The 18,195-nt window shown below is 40.6% G+C and overlaps 1 protein-coding gene across 1 annotated transcript in view; it reads left to right on the top strand.

The window, feature by feature from the left end:
- The first annotated feature begins 14,841 nt into the window (after window positions 1-14,841).
- LOC132831169 (glycogen [starch] synthase, muscle-like) overlaps window positions 14,842-18,195 on the top strand; it is a 90,301-nt gene continuing 86,947 nt past the window's right edge. Inside the window, exons 1-2 of the mRNA XM_060849179.1 lie at window positions 14,842-14,892; window positions 15,143-15,171. Coding sequence (XP_060705162.1) covers window positions 14,842-14,892; window positions 15,143-15,171 — 80 coding nt within the window. The remainder of the gene's footprint in view (window positions 14,893-15,142; window positions 15,172-18,195) is intronic.

Genomic DNA, 18,195 nt, shown 5'->3' with positions numbered 1-18,195 from the left:
CCTTTAAACTTCCCCTTCTCACATTAAACCTATATAGCTTTGATATTCACATTTGTACCCTGGGAAAAAGACTCTGACTGTACACCTTATTCATGCTACTCATTACTTTCTATACTCCTATCAGGTCACCCCACAACCTCCGATGCTCTAGTGAAAACAATCCAATTGTGTCCACCCTCTCCTTGGAGCTAATACAGTCTAATCCATCCAACATTCTGGTAAACCTCTTCTGCACCGTTTCCAAAACAATTATGGGGAAAGAGCAGGAAAATGGATTTGAGGAATGTTGGATCATGATCCTATTGAAGGGTGGAGCAGACTCAAGATGCCCAGTGGTCTATTCTTATTGCTATTTCTTTATGGTCTTCAATACCATTAAATTTTCCCTAAATATTAATGCTGGTTTTCAAACAGAATGATTAAACAATTACCATGTCAAACATTAAACCAAGAACAGGAAGATAATCCCGTGAGAATCAGGAACACATCCCACATCTATCTATATGTAAGGATTGAAATTTACCAAACACGGCCACGTGTCAATTTCAAGGAGTTTCATGGAGGGTTTGCTTCTGAGAACTTGAGTGAGCCATCTTACACAATTCTGCACTTTGCTCTCAGCATGTACCTCTCTGGTGCTGGGCCTTAGTGTGTCACCAGTCACTGAAGTGCTTGCCACTGTCATGACCTTCCATGATTTGCACGGTTGGTGCCATATTTAAACCCCAGCTAGGCATTGGATCAGTCACTGCCTGACACAAATAGCCCTTTGCAGTACATAGAGTGGGAGGAAAGTTTATGAAGGCTGTTCAGTGGCACAGATGACACTTTATGGCAAGTAGAATCTCACATTTGTAAATCTGTTGTTAACTTACATCAATATCTGCCTGATCACTGTAACTACAACTATGAGAATATTTATGTTACTGGCCTAAGCACCATACCATGCTCGAACTCTGTTTAAAGAAATGTTATTCTATCTCTAATGTAGAGGGTAGCAGAAGATTTGTTATTGTTCAGGAATGACCAGGACCTCCATGACCAACTTGGAAGGTGAGCACTGATGGATGACCAGATTCTGGTCAGGTCTCCCTGCAGTCTGACAGACTTACCATGATTCCCTGGACTGGGTGCACCGGTCTTGAAGGACTGACTGTGGCTCAGTCCCCAGACTGTAGACTTATAGACTGCCTACCTCTGACTGGTTTAAATGTCCAAATGACCATTTTCAAATCCCTGAGCTAAAGCTGAACTATATATTATAATTTACAAACTCAACCATTTGAAAAGGATTTGAAAAATGTTTGAGAACTGCAGGCCTATAATTGGATTGTAATGTGGAGGCTGAAGAGATTGGGGAGACACTGAATGAATACTTTTCGTCAGTATTCATTCAGGAACAGTACAGTGTTGCTGATGTCATAATTAATTAGAATGGATGGCTTTGAGGTATGTAGGGAAGAGGTGTTGGAAATTCTGGAACGTCCCCTGGGCCTGATGGCATTTATCCCAGGATTCTATGGGAAGCAAGAGAGGAGATTGCAGAGCCATTGGCCTTGATTTTTATGTCCTCGCTGTCTACAGGAATAGTGCCAGAAGACTGGAGGACAGCAAATGTGGTTCCCTTGTTCAAGAAGGGGAGTAGGGATAACCCTAGTAACTATAGGCCAGTGAGTCTTACCTTTGATGTGGGCAAAATCTTAGAGAGAATTGCAAGGGATAGGATTTATGAACATCTGGATAGGAATAATGTGATCAAGGATAGTCAGCATGGTTTTGTGAAGGGCAGGTCGTGCCTCACAAACCTTATTGAATTCTTTGAGAAAGTGACTAAGGAGGTGGCCGAGGGTAAAGCGGTAGATGTGGTGTATATGGATTTTGTAAGGCGTTTGATAAGGTTCCCCATGGTAGGCTACTGCAACAAATACGGAGGTGTGGCATTGAGGGTGAGTTGGAGGTTTGGATTAGGAATTGGCTGGCTGGAAGAAAACAGAGGGTAGTAGTTGATGGTAAAGGTTCATCTTGGAGTGCAGTTACTAGCGGTGTTCCGCAAGGATCTGTTTTGGGACCATTGCTGTTTGTCATTTTTATAAATGACCTGGAGGAGGGGCTAGAAGGTTGGGTCAGCAAGTTTGCGGATGATACGAAAGTCGGTGGAGTTGTTGACAGTGAGGAAGGATGTGGCAGGTTACAACAGGATATAGATAAGCTGCAGAGCTGGGCAGAAAGGTGGCAAATGGAGTTCAATGCAGCTAAGTGTGAAGTGATTCACTTTGGTAAGAGTAACAAGAAAATGGAGTACTGGGCTAATGGTCGAATACTTGGTAGAGTGGATGAGCAGAGGGATCTTGGTGTCCATGTACACAGATCTCTGAAAGTTGCCACCCAGGTAAATAGTGCTGTGAAGAAGGCATATGGCATACTGGCTTTTATTGGTAAAGGAATTGAGTTCCGGACTCCTGAGGTCATGCTGCAGTTGTATAAGACTCTGGTGCGGCCGCATCTGGAGTATTGTGTGCAGTTTTGGTCGCCATTCTATAGGAAGGATGTGGAGGCACTGGACCGGGTGCAGAGGAGGTTTACCAGGATGTTGCCTGGTATGGTAGGAAGATCGTTTGAGGAAAGGCTGAGGCACTTGGGGCTGTTTTCATTGGAGAAAAGAAGGTTTAGGGGTGACTTGATAGAGGTGTACAAGATGATTAGGGGTTTAGATAGGGTTGACAATGAGAACCTTTTTCCACTTATGGAGTCAGCTATTACGAGGGGGCATCGCTTTAAATTAAGGGGTGGTAGATATAGGGCAGATGTTAGGGGTAGATTCTTTACTCAGCGAGTCATGAGTTCATTGAATGCCCTGCCAGTAGCAGTGGTGGACTCTCCCTCTTTATGGGCATTTAAATGGGCATTGGATAGGCATATGGAGGATAGTGGGCTAGTGTAGGTTCGGTGGGCTTGGGTCAGCACAACATCAAGGGCCAAAGGGCCTGTACTGCACTGTATTTTTCTATGTTCTATGTTCTATGGATGAGTGATGAATGCAATAGATAATAAATTAGACTGCTGCTTCTCAGCAGTTTTCTGTATTTCTTAGATTAGATTAGATTACTTGCAGTGTGGAAACAGGCCCTTCGGCCCAACAAGTCCACACCGACCCGCCGAAGTGCAACCCACCCATACCCTTACATTTACCCCTTACCTAACACTACGGGCAATTTAGCATGGCCAATTCACCTGACCCGCACATCTTTGGACTGTGGGAGGAAACCGGAGCACCCGGAGGAAACCCACGCAGACACGGGGAGAACGTGCAAACTCCACACAGTCAATCGCCTGAGTCGGGAATTGAACCCGGGTCTCAGGCGCTGTGAGGCAGCAGTGCTAACCACTGTGCCACCGTGCCGCCCACTGTGCCCCGTGTCTTCACTTTTAGCTACCTGCTGAGAAGAGATAGTGGGTAGAGGACCCTCATGTAGATCTGACTAAAACCTTCATTTATTGGACTCAATTGAAGATGTTCAGTAGGGTTCCTGGTCACTGTTCTGAGCTGTGGGTGAGAGTGTAGGGAGCAGTGAATACTGCACAATATGGACTGAACATTTCCTTTTAACTCACATTTCATCATTTTATTTTGGATGGAATATTTTCTTAATGGTGAGGCCTACTATGTTTTAGTTTAGTGATGTAGAGCTTATATTGGGCTAAATATTTTGAATCAGCCTGTTCAGCAACAGCATGACACACTTCTGGAGAATGTTGGACTTAAGTCTGGCCTCCCAGCTTAGAGAGAGTAACACTACCACCATACTACAAGCGCCCTCACACAATTGGTCTAGATATATTCCTAATCAACCTGCTCACATATTACTATATTTCTATGGAGAGGCACGACCAATGTGTCTCAACAGCTCTAATAATATCCCTTCAATTGTCTCAGAAAAAGATGGTCCTTGAGGAAGCTTTAAACAGGCTACTAATTATGGTAAACAGGATAGATATTTTCCAATTAACCTGTTCAGAGATGTTAATGACACACATTGGGATCAGGTGGGACTTTAACCTCATACCTTTAGCCAGCAATAAATCATCTCAGCATTTCCAGTCACCAATGCACCTTCAAAACCCACCAAGAGCTGTACAATAACACCAAAGATGCAGGAGAGAGGGGATTCAATCAAAATAGAGTTGGAACAGGAGATAAAGCACTCCATCCCCTACAGAGACAATTGGTCTACTTCTTTTATCTTAATATTTAACAGGTGCTGTTATCATGCTCTGCTCTTTTTAAAAAGCCACCACGAATAATCTGAATTAAATTGAACAACTTCATGTTTGTTTTATTTGACGTACTCATTCTTTCCCTTGAGAAACAGTGAAGAAGTTTTAAATGTTCATTCAGTGATTAAACGACTTGGTTAAACCACTTTGGAATTTTTTTTTCTGCTGCCTACAAACTTAGAGCAGGATTTGAACCCAGAGTTACTGAATTCAAATGTAAGGCACTAAGACAACATTGGATATGGAAGTCAATAAAATGCTTTTCCCGTGGTGCCCAATATCAGCAGTGACCTATGTGATGCAGTCCTGATTAAAATCTGTGTGATTTGCTGCTGATCCACATTTGACAGGTGAACCTGATTAATCATAGACAGAATAAATTGAGGAGGGACAAAGCCTACTCCTATGTTATTTTGTTTGGGTGTAGTAATGATGCAAGTATTTGTAAGGAGGGTGGCTGGTTTTCTGTTGATGTTCTATTGCTGTAATTCACAACTTCTTGTAGGTAAGAAGCTCTGAATAAGGAAGTATAATGTTGTGATCTGAAGGGGTTATGGTGTGGTTCTGTTTACAGGTGATTGATCTTGTGCTAAATTTCACTTGTTTTAATGCTCCCTTAATTATAACCTTTGAAATGAAGACACTAATAAACTTATGAAATAAATAATGGCTATATTGATTATCCACTTTCATTAGACCTTTTTTAGACCTTCCGTTAGACCACTGCTTCTGTGTCTGTCTCACTAATGAAGAAGCTAACTAGCTAGTAACATCCAGTATACTCCACACCCAAGTCGGTAGCCTGTAAGTCCAGCCTGTTGAAACCTCTTTTTCTGTTTTCAAATGACAAGTGGACCAGGCCTCTCTGCACAAGCCTCTTATATTACTAGCACTCTTCTCAACTCTGCATTAGTGTGATTAAACACGCCTATAAAGGCTCCTGTAGGAAATGACCCTCCCTAGGCATTAGCTTCTCTTAAGAATGAGTTAACTCTACTGTAGTATCTGTGCTTCTTAATTAACTTTTTAAATGTTTTCTGCTTTGTCCCAATACTGCCTATCTCCACTTTGAATTTAAATATATGAATAAACTGGATTTCTAATTTTAAATCACTACTTTTATTGTGGCTTTTTAAACTTTTGATGAAAATACCTCCCTGTCCCTTTTTTTGGAAGGGAAAACTCTATAACACAGCCACATTTTCTGTCCATGTATAGAAAAACTACTTCCATTTGCCACTACCTTGTCTGGGATATGAGTAAAATAGACCCTTGAGGCTGTGCCCTTTCAGTGAATAACAGGGCTTTCAACTATCTGTAACGTATGTGGATCATAACACTAACTATAAAATCTATTCTGTAGATGATTAGTTATGGTATCTAGAGCCAAGGCTAAAATTTTCAAGAATGAGGGGAATACCACTTTGGATCTGAGATCTAAACATTTGGGGGGTTGAGAGTCTTCACTGGGGGCTATAAACCTAGAGATTGAGCCTTTCAAAGTAGCAAACTACATGTTCAGCAATATTGTAAAAGATGATTAGTAATCAGGATTGAGTAAAAGTCACTGAAGGTATTGAATGGTAGGTTAGGCTTGATGGGCTGAATGTCATGAACCCAAGACCGTGATGGGTTTAGAAAATAAATATAAGACTTAAATGACTCTTGCTTCATGATCTATGTTCTTGTTTAGCAGTTTCTGTTTTTAGCTAACATTGGCTTTTACAACTGCTCTATTAGTACTTGGCCTCAACTGTATCTCCACCTTTATTATGAGTTCCACATTATTTTCCAGATTACAATATTGTCCCTTGCAATGGTGACTTGTCACGATTTGCTACATTGGTTTGGTTACGACCTGCTCATTGTCTGTTTGAAACATGGGCTGCACAGACATCTAGCCAGAGCATCACTGATCGTTCCTCTACATCCATTACTGTTGAGGTCTTGAGAGCAGGTAAAAATGCCGTAAGCTGAAATATTTGTCTAAGTATGAACTTCATAGTCATGAAGGATACTGTAGAAATGTTCATGGTAAACATGGCTGAATTTTACTGTACCCAACAGTTATCGGTTAATTTTCTAATTATGAGCATGAGTTTTTAACTTGTCCAGCAATGAACAGCAGTTTTAAAACCAATCCCTCAAGAATAGGATTTATGATTTTTGACACAGTGCCAAGCTTATGAAAGGGACAGAATTTTCCAAAACGTTTTTTTGCATGATGCTATGATTTTTTTAAAAAATGCCTATATAACCTGGCTAACAGGAGCTAGAGTAGCCCATCAAACTTGCTGTGACATTTTAAGATGTGGCTGACTTATCTGATCCATGTTCCCACCCAATCCTGAGAAATTTCTTTTATCCTTTTTTGCTAATTAAGAACCTATCCACTTTTGACCGAAAGATACTCTACTCCAACAGTTTGTTCCCTTGAAAAGGGTTCCAAAGATTCATGACTCACTTGGGAGGAATCTTTTTTCAGCTATTTTAAATGAGTGACTCTACCCAGCTCTACATACTTCCATCAAGAGGAAGTATCTTGATAATATCCAACTTGTCCAGACACCTTGGGATTCTTGCTTCAATCAAGCTGTCTCTTACTCATTGCCAGCTGGTACAGGCCTAACCTGTCTGTCCTTTTTTCCCTTTAGACAAACCTGGAATGGGCAGGTTGTCTTGTAAATCTTCTCTGAACTACTTCCAACACCATATCCTTCCTTTAAATAATGAAACTACATCCAGAATACTGTGTAGTGTTAGTCTTACCAATGATCTGTATAACTGAAGCACAAGCACTTACTTTTGTATTCCAAACCCACCTCAAATCAGAACATTATACAAGCTTCCCTAGTTACTTGCTATATACACATAGTAACCTTTTGACTTGATTCAATAGGACATGCAGATCTCTCTGCATCTTTTTGTTCTAGAACTGGTTTCCATTTAGAAAATCCATTTTTTTTTTGCCAAAAATGGACCATTTTCCATCCTACATTTCACTCCACAGATTTTTGTTCACAGTCCATTCTCTTTACCCATGCGTGTTTGGGAATCATTTGTATTGCTGACTTATCATAAGTTGTTGCTGGAGTAATCTGTTAGTAACATTTATTTTGTTTAAGATTTGCAGAAAATTTAAAAATAAATGTCCACAATAAAGTGAAATGTTTATTCCCAAATTTGTTTCAAAATCAGATGATGGAGAAAATTGGCAGGTTTGGCAGCATCTGTGGAGAGGATATTTTGAGCCCAAAGGTGTTTTTCATTTGATATTGGACTGAATGTTAACCGATCCCCTCAACAGATCCTGTGAAACCTGAGACTCTCTGCTGCTTTTACTTAATTTCAGATCTCCAGTATCTACGATATTTCTTTTGCTCTTTAAAAATTCAATTTTATTTAGCAGATAATAACACTTTTGTCTTGATGCGGAAGTACTCCATACCTCCTTGCACCCACTCCTCCCCTGAGCCAACAGAACCTGCCTATCGAATGGGACCTAGTATTGCTTGCAGGAATGGCAGCTGCATTGAACATGTATTACCAGGACAGGCCTTCAGGTAGGTGTCCCAACCATAAAATGAACTTGTTGTAAAAGGAGTGTTTAGATTCCTAAAACTAATCCTAAAATATGCTGCCAAAATGAAGCAATGTTTTGTAATTTTTGCTTATTATATTGTAAATGTAGAAGGTTTTTGTAGTCTGAACAACCAAGTGCCCAAAAGACTGCATTTGGAAAAGTTTTTTTTTAAAACCCAGAAAATTAGAAAGTTGAACTTGCTACCACTGTATTTGAAGGATATGACAGATTTTATTTGAGGAGGAAGCTGGACTAGTGAAAGAGAAATGGAGCGTAATGATGATCAGATTGGAGAAAGCTTACCAACATGGAGTGGCTGGGTTGAAGGGCAAGATTGTACTTTAGATTCTTCCTATTCTGCTGCAAGCAGACTGGCTGCTTGTTTTTGAAGTGGGTTAGATTTTTCAGTTGGGAAAACTTTACCCATTTCTGGAAGAATGTCCTTTCCCATTCTAACAAATCAATTTTTGGACTAAATTGAAAGAGGAAGGATACTATTCTTTCAGAATCCTAAACTCAACAGGTCCCCTAACATTAACGTCAAACATGACAAACACTAACATTAATCTGATTTGCTCTAACTAGAGCATGAAACTTGTAAAATGAACTGACCAAAGTGTTGACGTGGAAAACATCTGTCATAATTTTGTTTCTCTACAAGTTTTTAAACTGAGGAAGGGTTGAAAGAAACCAGCTCTCCCTGTTCAGATATTAACTAGTTGGACTGTCTTGACAGGCCATCTAGTCAAGCACCTTTTTTTTTTCAAAAAAACCATCTTGTCATCCAGCTTGAATGGAGGTTTGGCACCAACTGAGTAAAGTATTTCTGCTGCAAATGCCTGGCAAGTTCCAAAGGTTTCATCTTTTTTTTAGCAGATGTTTGAGTTGTTGCTTTCACATTTTGCTGTTACGTTTTTTTTTCAGATGGAGGTTTGAGTCTTCAACCTATTCCAAAATTTTAAATCTCATGGGAGACTTTTTGTCATTACTCAGGTCTTAATGGTCTGTTGGCACTAGGTCTGTTTTATCATGGCAGACACTGGCTACAATAAGTAAAGTAGGATACAAAGGCCCAATGCTTTCTACTTTGTGGCCAGGAGCTGCTTCCTAAGCTATCTGACCTTGGGCAGTCCATAGCTTCTACAGCCAGTGGGTTCAGCTGGATCTGATGCTTGTCTCCTAACCAGGCTAAAGACTTTTTTTTTCTCTCATCACCAGATCCTCTCATTTAATTCTTGACTTTTTTTTTCTAATCAAAGATGTTATGACCCACCTTGTGGAGCAGGTGGGACTTGAGCCTGAGCGTCTGCCTAAAGGTAAAGAAATCACCACTGTCACAAGAAGGCCTTTATGCCATCTACAGAGCATAAGAGGCCATTTTGCTAATCAGGCCTATGCTGATCAAAGGTGGACTCCGCTAACTCCATTTTCCTACATTTGGCTGTATTCCTGGGGGTTATGGAAATGGTGAATATTTTAAGTTTAAATCCTACACAAATTTGACCCATACGATCAGGCAGAGTTCCAATCTCCTGTCAGCCTCTTGGTGAACATTATATCTCCTTAGCCTCTGCATTATTTTTAAATCTCTGGTTATTGACCCCTCCTGACAATGGCCAAGTGCTTTCCTGTCCATGCCCTTCAGCCTTTGCTGGCCCAAGTAAAATAACCTTGTTGTTGTTTTCCCTTTTCTCCTAGTTCAGACCCTCCAGCCCAGCAGCAGCTGAGTAAATCCCTGTATCCTCTCTCATGCAATCACTTCCTTCCTAATCTCTCTTGTCATAGCATTTGTTTTTCCTAGATTTTATAAATTCCAACTATATTTGGAATAGTTAAATTGGGATGTTACTGAAAAACCACTTTTTTTAAAAAAAGGATTCGGTACATCATCTTGGATTCCTCTGCAAAACGTCTTGTGGTCACTTCGTGGTCTGATGCTATAACTACTCGAGGTAAGTTGAAATTTTGGTAGTTACAATTGTGATTAACTTGAGACACCAGTTGGCTGGTTTTTTAACATAATGACATTGATGGGTTGGTGGGATGGGCAGAGAGGTGCCAGATGGAGTTCAATGAAGTGTGAGGTAATGTATTTGGGTTAACCAGTAAAAGAAATTCCTAATAAATAGGAACATACTGTGGGATAGATGGTGTGAGAGATGTTGGTGCGCAAATACATTGCTAAAGAAAGCAGAATAAGTAAGGTTGCTTTTTTAAAAAAACATATGGAATGTTTTCCTTCATTTCTTAAAAATATAGAATAAAAAGTAGGATATAATGATGCAACTATACAACACCCTAGCAAGGCAATGATCACCACATTACAGAAGGATAAAAGTGATTTGGTCAGCTTGAAAAGAGTAACTAGAATGTTGCCAGGCCTCCAGTTGCAGCTATGAAAAGTGTTTGTTTGTTTTTGTTTTTTTTGTTTGTTTTTCACTGACCAGATTGAGGGGTAGACAGTAGGCAGGAGGAATCTGTTTCCATTGGCAAAGTTCAAAAGCTGGAAGTCATAAATTCAAGCCAAGTGGCAGAAGGATGAGAGGAATAATTAGTTTTTTTTAATGCAGAGGATGAGTATCTAATTCACTGCCTGAGCTGGTACAGGTAGAGGACCTAACATTTTAAAAATACTTGGATCGCCACCTTAAGTACTATAAGCTGCAGGGCTATGGGCTATGCCTAAAGATAGGATTAGAGAGAGCATCTGGGCATTCATGGGTTGGTGAGGACAAGTAGGGCAAAGATCCCCCTTCTGTACTTTTTATGGTTCTGTGTCTCTAGCTAAGAGAATCTGTGCCCTTTTTAAATCTAAATCCAAATGTTCCCCGTCATCCTGTTTATGAACACCTAAATAAATCAGGATTAGACCATTCAGTCCCTTGAGCCTTCACTACCATTTAGTAAGGTCATGGTTAATCTGATTGTAACCCCAAACTACATTTTCTGCCTTTTTTAAATTTTCACTCCAGAATGTATTCATGTTTTCCTTAAATTCAAAGATTCTGCTTTCACCCACCTTGCCCCTGCAAGAATTCCAAATGCCCATGACCTTTTCAATGTCACCCCTTTCCCTTAAAATAGGTGATCCCTAATTTTAGTGACCCTAGTTCTAGATTACTCAACAAGAAACATTCTTTGTTTAGTCTGTTATTACCCCGCTGATATTTTTACAACCTGTATAACATTCTTTGAATTATTTCCAATTTTACTTAAAGTCATGATTGACACTATTTTGAGTACTCTTGATGAGGTCTCTGTAATGCTCTGTATAACTGCAGCATAGTCTCATATACTTAACGCCCCTTCCCCTCTTTTTTTCCCCCCCCCCCCTCCTTTTCAATAATTGCAAACATTCTATTAGGTTACTTGATTTACTTGCTGTACCTCCTTACTAACACTTGCTATTCATGCACAGGGACACCCAGGTCTCTCGGACAAAAACATTGCATTCTATCAATTTCCTGCCAAAATTAACAATTTCACATTTTCCTTATTCCATTTGTCTGTTCTTATTACCCTTTTGCTTAAACTGCATATTTGAAGTTGGAAAATACTTGCAGAAATCTGATTTGAAGTTTCCTTCCAAACATGCTCTGAAACCAGAGCACTAACTTGATCTTGTTTTTTTTTCTTTCTGCAGATGACCCTCCATCCTATCACTCGATCCAGGTTTGGAATGGTGGCATGCAGTCAGGTGCCATGATTGTGATCACAGTGCTCCTGACTGTAACCATTTTCATCCTGCTTGTTGGGCTCACTGTTACTATCTCAGACAGGTGGAATTAAGTTTATTCTGATGGAGTGGATTTGATCAGTGGTGGACACTAATCTGACTGTTCCAGAAGCAATCTATGTTTTAAAAGTTAAATTGTTACTAACTAATTTTTGCAGATTCATTGTGGGAAAGAATAGAACAAACTTGTGTTTTTCTTTTAATAGCTTCATGTTGAACCCTTGTACTGAGTGAATGGACAAAATAAATCCTCTTTTCACCTGGGTAATTTAAATGCAAACTAGCTTTTCTTTTCTATTTTAAAAATTCTAGTTGACATTTCTCTTTGATCTCTTGACTTGACTATATCCTTGCTATTAACATGTTGGAAGTGATCATTTAACTAGAAATTGAATTGAACTGGACTAGCCACATAAGTATAATGGTTACAGATCAAATGCTAGGAATACTGGTTATGGACCAGGCCAGACCCTCTCACTACATTTCAGGAAAGTAGCCCTGACCTTACCTGCTTCAAACCATTAGTAAAGTTATAACGTGGATATTCCAGGAGAAATGCTGCTGCTCAAACCACTTGGTTTTTAAACATAACAGAATGTATTTGTAAGATTACTGAATCTCAAAATGAAAGAGAACACAATGCCAAATAACTTAATCTATCTGAAAACCCAACCGATTATATCAACTTAATGATGCTGTTCCAAATACTTGCAACAGTCTCCATAAACACCCCTTTGGACAAAAGGTAAAATCAAACACTGGTCTTACAGGAGAGAAGTCAGGTGAGTACCAGCTTGCACCTGCTCTTTTGGGTCCAGCAGCTTTTTCCCTCTAGTACTGGGTTTTAAAAACAAAAACAAACTAGAGAAAAACTGAGCTGGGAGAACTGGCCATTCTCCTTTTCATTGCACAAGTGTTTTTTTTTAAAACTTAACAGGTACTACCTCAGGCAAAAGGCTTTCATCTATAATCAAACTGGCCCTGAAACCCTACAACCCCAGACTTTTCAGAGTCTGTCATTTGTGACTGAGGACAGCATAACCTTGTTAAAGGAACAGCTTCATCAACCTTCCTTCCCCCCCCCCCCCCCCCCCCCAATTATTTTTTAAAAAAACATTAATATTCACAGATGGCTTCATTTTTAAAACCCCTTAAACCTAAATGTTATACTCTAAACACACCTATATATATCAAATATAAACATGCACAATACATTTCATTTCAGTCTGTTGTACTCCTGCCATTGAATGCCTCTTTCTCATTCAAGTCTTGACAATCGTCAGCCATCATGTTTTTCTTACCCTGCCACCTGCATAATTTTCAAATAGAATTTCTGTAACAACAAGCTCTATCTAAACAGCCTAACATTTTTTGTCCTTGAATTTCTCCAAGGTTCAATGGGCTGTGATCAGCGTATATGGTTATCTGATATATTACTGGTAATATAAACATTGAAATGTTGCAATGCCAACACCACGCTCAAGTCCCTCCTCCCTACCTTTTATCTTAGCCTGCCTGGCACCTCTCCTCATTCCTGATGAAGGGCTCTGGCCCGAAACGTCGAATTTCCTATTCCTTGGATGCTGCCTAACCTGCTGTGCTTTAACCACCCTATCAGCGTTCCGCAAAGACCACTCCCTTCGTGACTCCCTCGTCAGGTCCACACCCCCCACCAACCCAACCTCCACTCCCGGCACCTTCCCCTGCAGCCGCAGGAAATGCAAAACTTGCGCCCACACCTCCTCCCTTACTTCTCTCCAAGGCCCCAAGGGATCCTTCCATATCTGCCACAAATTCACCTGCACCTCCACACACATCATCTATTGCATCCGCTGCACCCGATATGGCCTCCTCTATATTGGGGAGACGGGCCGCCTACTTGCGGAACGCTTCAGGGAACACCTCTGGGACGCCCGGACCAACCAACCCAACCACCCCGTGGCTCAACACTTTAACTCTCCCTCCCACTCCACCGAAGACATGCAGGTCCTTGGACTCCTCCATCGCCAGAACATAACAACACAACGGTTGGAGGAAGAGCGCCTCATCTTCTGCCTGGGAACCCTCCAACCACAAGGGATGACCTCAGATTTCTCCAGTTTCCTCACTTCCCCTCCCCCCCCCCCCCCCCCCCCCCCCCCCAACCTTGTCTCAGTCGATTCCCTTGAACTCAGCACCGCCCTCCTAACCTGCAATCCTCTTCCTGACCTCTCCGCCCCCACCCCACTCCGGCCTATCACCCTCACCTTGACCTCCTTCCACCTATCACATCTCCATCGTCCCTCCTCCCTACCTTTTATCTTAGCCTGTCTGGCACCTCTCCTCATTCCTGATGAAGGGCTCTGGCCCGAAATGTCGAATTTCCTATTCCTTGGATGCTGCCTGACCTGCTGTGCTTTAACCAGCAACAGATTTTCAACCACGCTCAAAGTCTTGTTCTCAAATGTTGAATATTTCTTTCTATGAACATTCAATTTCCTGGAGAAATAACTGATAGGTCTTTTTGCTTTTTTTTCTTTCCTCTGTATGGACACTCATGTCACTTGCGTCAATCGCCAACTTGAATGGCTTTGCATAATTAGGTGCGTCTGACACTAGCAGTGGTTAACTCCACTTTCAGGCTGTCAAGTGGCTTCTGACAGTTGGCTGCCCACAGAAACTTCTTGCCTTTTAGCAATTCAGTGAGTGGCTGCAGCCACACTAAAAATTTTGGTACAAAGTTTTGGTAAAATCCACTCAATCTCAGGATCCATACTAACTCTTTTTGATGGTATGGGAAAAATCCCTCAATTACCTCTTTATTTTTGCATCCTGGGGGGCCATTTGTCCATGTCCAACAACATGGTCCAGGAAGGTGACTTGAGCTCTGGCAAATTCACTTTTTTCCACTTTAATCCTGCCTTTTTGAAGTTGATAGAAGGAACATTTATCAAACTTGTTCTATGTGTGACTCAAATTCATCAGGACATCGATTTCCATGTGATGCAGTTGGGTAGTCTGTTGATGACCTTATTGATTAGTCTCTGAAATGTGGCTGGTGCATTTTTTTTTTCATGCCAACTTTAAACTGATATTCTATTCAGTGTAATGAAAGCAGAAATTGCCTTTGTTCTTTCTGACAAAAGTACCCGCCATTATCTTCTGACCAAATCCACCTTCGAAATATGTTATTTGTCCCATCTTTTCAACAGTCTTCCAAACATTGAATCTTATATGCATCAGTCTTTGTAAATGCATTGCATTTGAGATGGTCCATACAATTGTTAGATACCGTCTGGTTTTGGCACCAATACTATGGGTGAGCTCCAGTCACTGTAACTCACTTCAATTATGTCGTCTTGCTGTCAAGAGATTGTCATCAATTTCTTTTTGAATCTGTGCTAGCCTTTAGAGGGTTATGCCTATAAGGATGTTGCTTGATCTGAACAGCATTTCCTATATCTAATCATACATAATTGGGTTGGTAATTTGCGGCTTATTTTCACTACCATGTGATAGTAATGACTTTCAGGTTACTTTGATTCTCCTCTGGAAGGTAACTCATTAAGTTATCCCAAGTTTTGACAATTTCCTCACTGTCCAATTTTAATTTGAGGAATGCCCAATTCTGAACTTGGTTCTTCCTTCTGTGTTGTAATCAATAATAGCATTTTCCTCTTGCTTTCCTTTCCTGTCAAAAAAAAAAATCTTTTTGAGTATATTTACATGACAGATTTGTTTCTGTCTGGAGTCCTCATCAAGTAGTTCCTCATTCAATTTCTTTTTGACTTGATAAGGTCCACTGCTCTTAAAGATTAATCTATCACTGGAAGTAACACTAATACCTTATCCCTGATAAAATTGCAAATTTTTTTGATTTCTTGTCTGCTTACTGTGATACTTTTTAAATGCTGTCTAACTAACACCCTAGCTCAAATTAATTGTTCCCTAAAGTTTGACACATGGTCCAAATATGTGGTCTCTGAATTTTAATTTACCAACTTTTCCTTAATCAATTTTAATGGTCCTCTCTCTCTCTTCATGCTGAACTAATTCCAATGGACTGAATTTGGTTGATTCACTTGGAGCATCTTTGGTCGCAAAATGTACGAATGGAATTCCCTTATCCCAATAATTTGGATAGTCTTGACTGTATGCCCTCAACTTTTTTTTTAGATGTTCGTTTGATGAGGCCATTGGCTGTGCCAATATTTACTACCCATCCCTGATTTGTCCAGAGAGCACTTTGCTGTGGGTCTGGAGTCACATGTAGGCCAGATCAGGGAAGGAAACTGTCATCTCTACCTGAAGGACATGGTCTTTAATGTCTAATACCACCTTTTCTAGTGCTCCTTGTGATTCTAGATGGTACACAGTAGATTTGAATTGTTCTATTCCTAAGCTGTCCATAACTTCCTTGAATAATTTTGATGTGAAGTTTGACCCTTGATCTGATTGCATCTCTGTCGATAGTCCATATCTAAAACTTGAGTAACTCTCTCCAATAGTTTTAGCTGTGCATGATATTGTGTAATGAAATGATCTCCGGAAACCTCGTCAACACATCCATTATTGTTAACAAATACTGGTTCCCACTTTTTGTTTAAGGTAGCGACCTACACAATCCATCCAGACTCTTGTGAAAGGTTCCTCAAATGCAGGAATTGGTATTTAAAGGTTCGAGTTTTATTATTGCCTGTGGTTTTCCAGGCAGTATGACATGTCTGACAAAATTTAACTACATCCTTGTGCAGACCAGGCCAGTAAAAATGTTTTTGTCTTGGCTTGAGTTTTTCTCATTCTCTCAAATGATTCCCCTATTGGTAGTTCATGTACCACTCAACACTTCCTTGCTGTAACCCACTGGCAATATGACTGGATGAATGTCTGTCCAGGTCTTATCTACTTGAATGTATGTTGGTCTCCATTTCTTCATTTAAGACATTATTTTAAGATAACATTCAGGGATACATTCTGATTCTTTTTGTGTCTGCCTTTTGATACGATTACTTAAGTTTTCATCTTTCTGCTGTAACTCAATTTCTCTGAGCTAAAGATGTCTGCATTATCATCTATCTGCTCCTGGCTTGTCTCCACCATCTGATCAAACAGGGTCTCTGCTAATTCCACTTCAACTTTCTTATCTATACTCTCTTTTTGATCTCTCCTGTTTCAACTGGTGGCTTTGTGACCTCATTACCATACAGATCAGGAAAAATCCCAGAATATGTCCTGCAATAGGATGGCTTTCTTCACTACCTCATACTCCCAAGCTACCACCTCTGATAGTGAAGTAGAGCTAATGAGGTATTCACATGGTTTATTTTCAGATCAACAAAACCCACGTGGTCACTGGCCACCTCATTTGTTTAACCGCCTTTTTTCAAATTAGATGAACAAGGCTTCCACATCCTTCTCTTCAAATTTAGGCAATAATTTGAATATATTTTAAAAAGTTCTCAGCAGGCCTTTGTCTACTATGGGTTTGTTCATCCTCACTAAGCTTGCCTTTGTCTTCATCTTGTAAAGCTGGCTTTCCTATCTAAATGCCAATTTCTGTGGTTCAAAAGAGTGGGCGGCACGGTGGTTAGCACTGCTGCCTCTCAGCGCCAGAGACCTGGGTTCAATTCCTGACTCAGGTAGGTGACTGACTGTGTGGAGTTTGCACATTCTCCCGTGTCTGCGTGGGTTTCCTCCGGGTGCTCTGGTTTCCGCCCACAATCCAAAGATGTGCAGGTCACGTGAATTGGCCATGCTAAATTGCCCGTAGTGTTAGGTAAAGGGGTAGGTGTGGGGGAATGGGTGGGTTGCACTTCAGGGGGTCGGTGTAGACATGTTGGGTCGAAGGGCCTGTTTCCGCAGTGTAGGTAATCTAATCTTAAAAATCTTTTCTCTTTTTTTTTCTCCCTCCCTTTTTTTTTCTCCCCAAGAATCCACTGCTCCAACACAGCTAATATTAAGCATCAATCTGCATGATGCCCTGTGGAAATGTACCAAAGATTGATGTACAGCACCTTCCAAACCTGTAACATCTTCTTTGAGAAGGATAAGGGCCACAGACACATGGGAACACCACCACCTGCAGGTTTCCCTCAAGCCACCCCCATATTGATTTGTAAATTCAGCACTGTTGCTGGATCAAAATGCTGGCACTGCTTCCCTAACAGCATTGTGAGCATCTCTATTGTCATATGGACATCAATGGTTCAAGGAAGCATCTGTCTACCAACCTTTCAAGGAAAACTAGGGACAGGTTTAAATACTGGCTGAACCAGTGACACCCTGTCCTATGAGTGAATATAGAAAGATTTTTTTTAAAAAGGAAACATCTTAATGAATTTGTACAGTTCTGGATTACTCATTACTTCAGCTAAACCCTCGACATGCAACTCTTGTATCGATCATATTATTCCAGTCAAATAATAACCAAAAGAACTGCAGATGCTGTAAATCAGGGCCAGAGGTTGCTCAGGAGCTCAGTGGACCTGGTGGCATTTGTGAAGAAAAATCAGGTGTTTGATCAGGTTCCCCCTATTAGATTACTTCAGAAGGTAAAGAAGCATGGGATGCAGGGAAATCTGGCTGTCTGGATACAGAACTGGTTGGGCCATAGAAGACAGAG

The sequence above is a fragment of the Hemiscyllium ocellatum genome, chromosome 33, assembly GCF_020745735.1.
Source record: "Hemiscyllium ocellatum isolate sHemOce1 chromosome 33, sHemOce1.pat.X.cur, whole genome shotgun sequence".
NCBI classification, from domain to species: Eukaryota; Metazoa; Chordata; class Chondrichthyes; order Orectolobiformes; family Hemiscylliidae; genus Hemiscyllium; species Hemiscyllium ocellatum.
The sequence above is the reverse complement of the archived record's forward strand: the minus strand, read 5'-3'. Positions and strand labels throughout refer to the sequence as shown.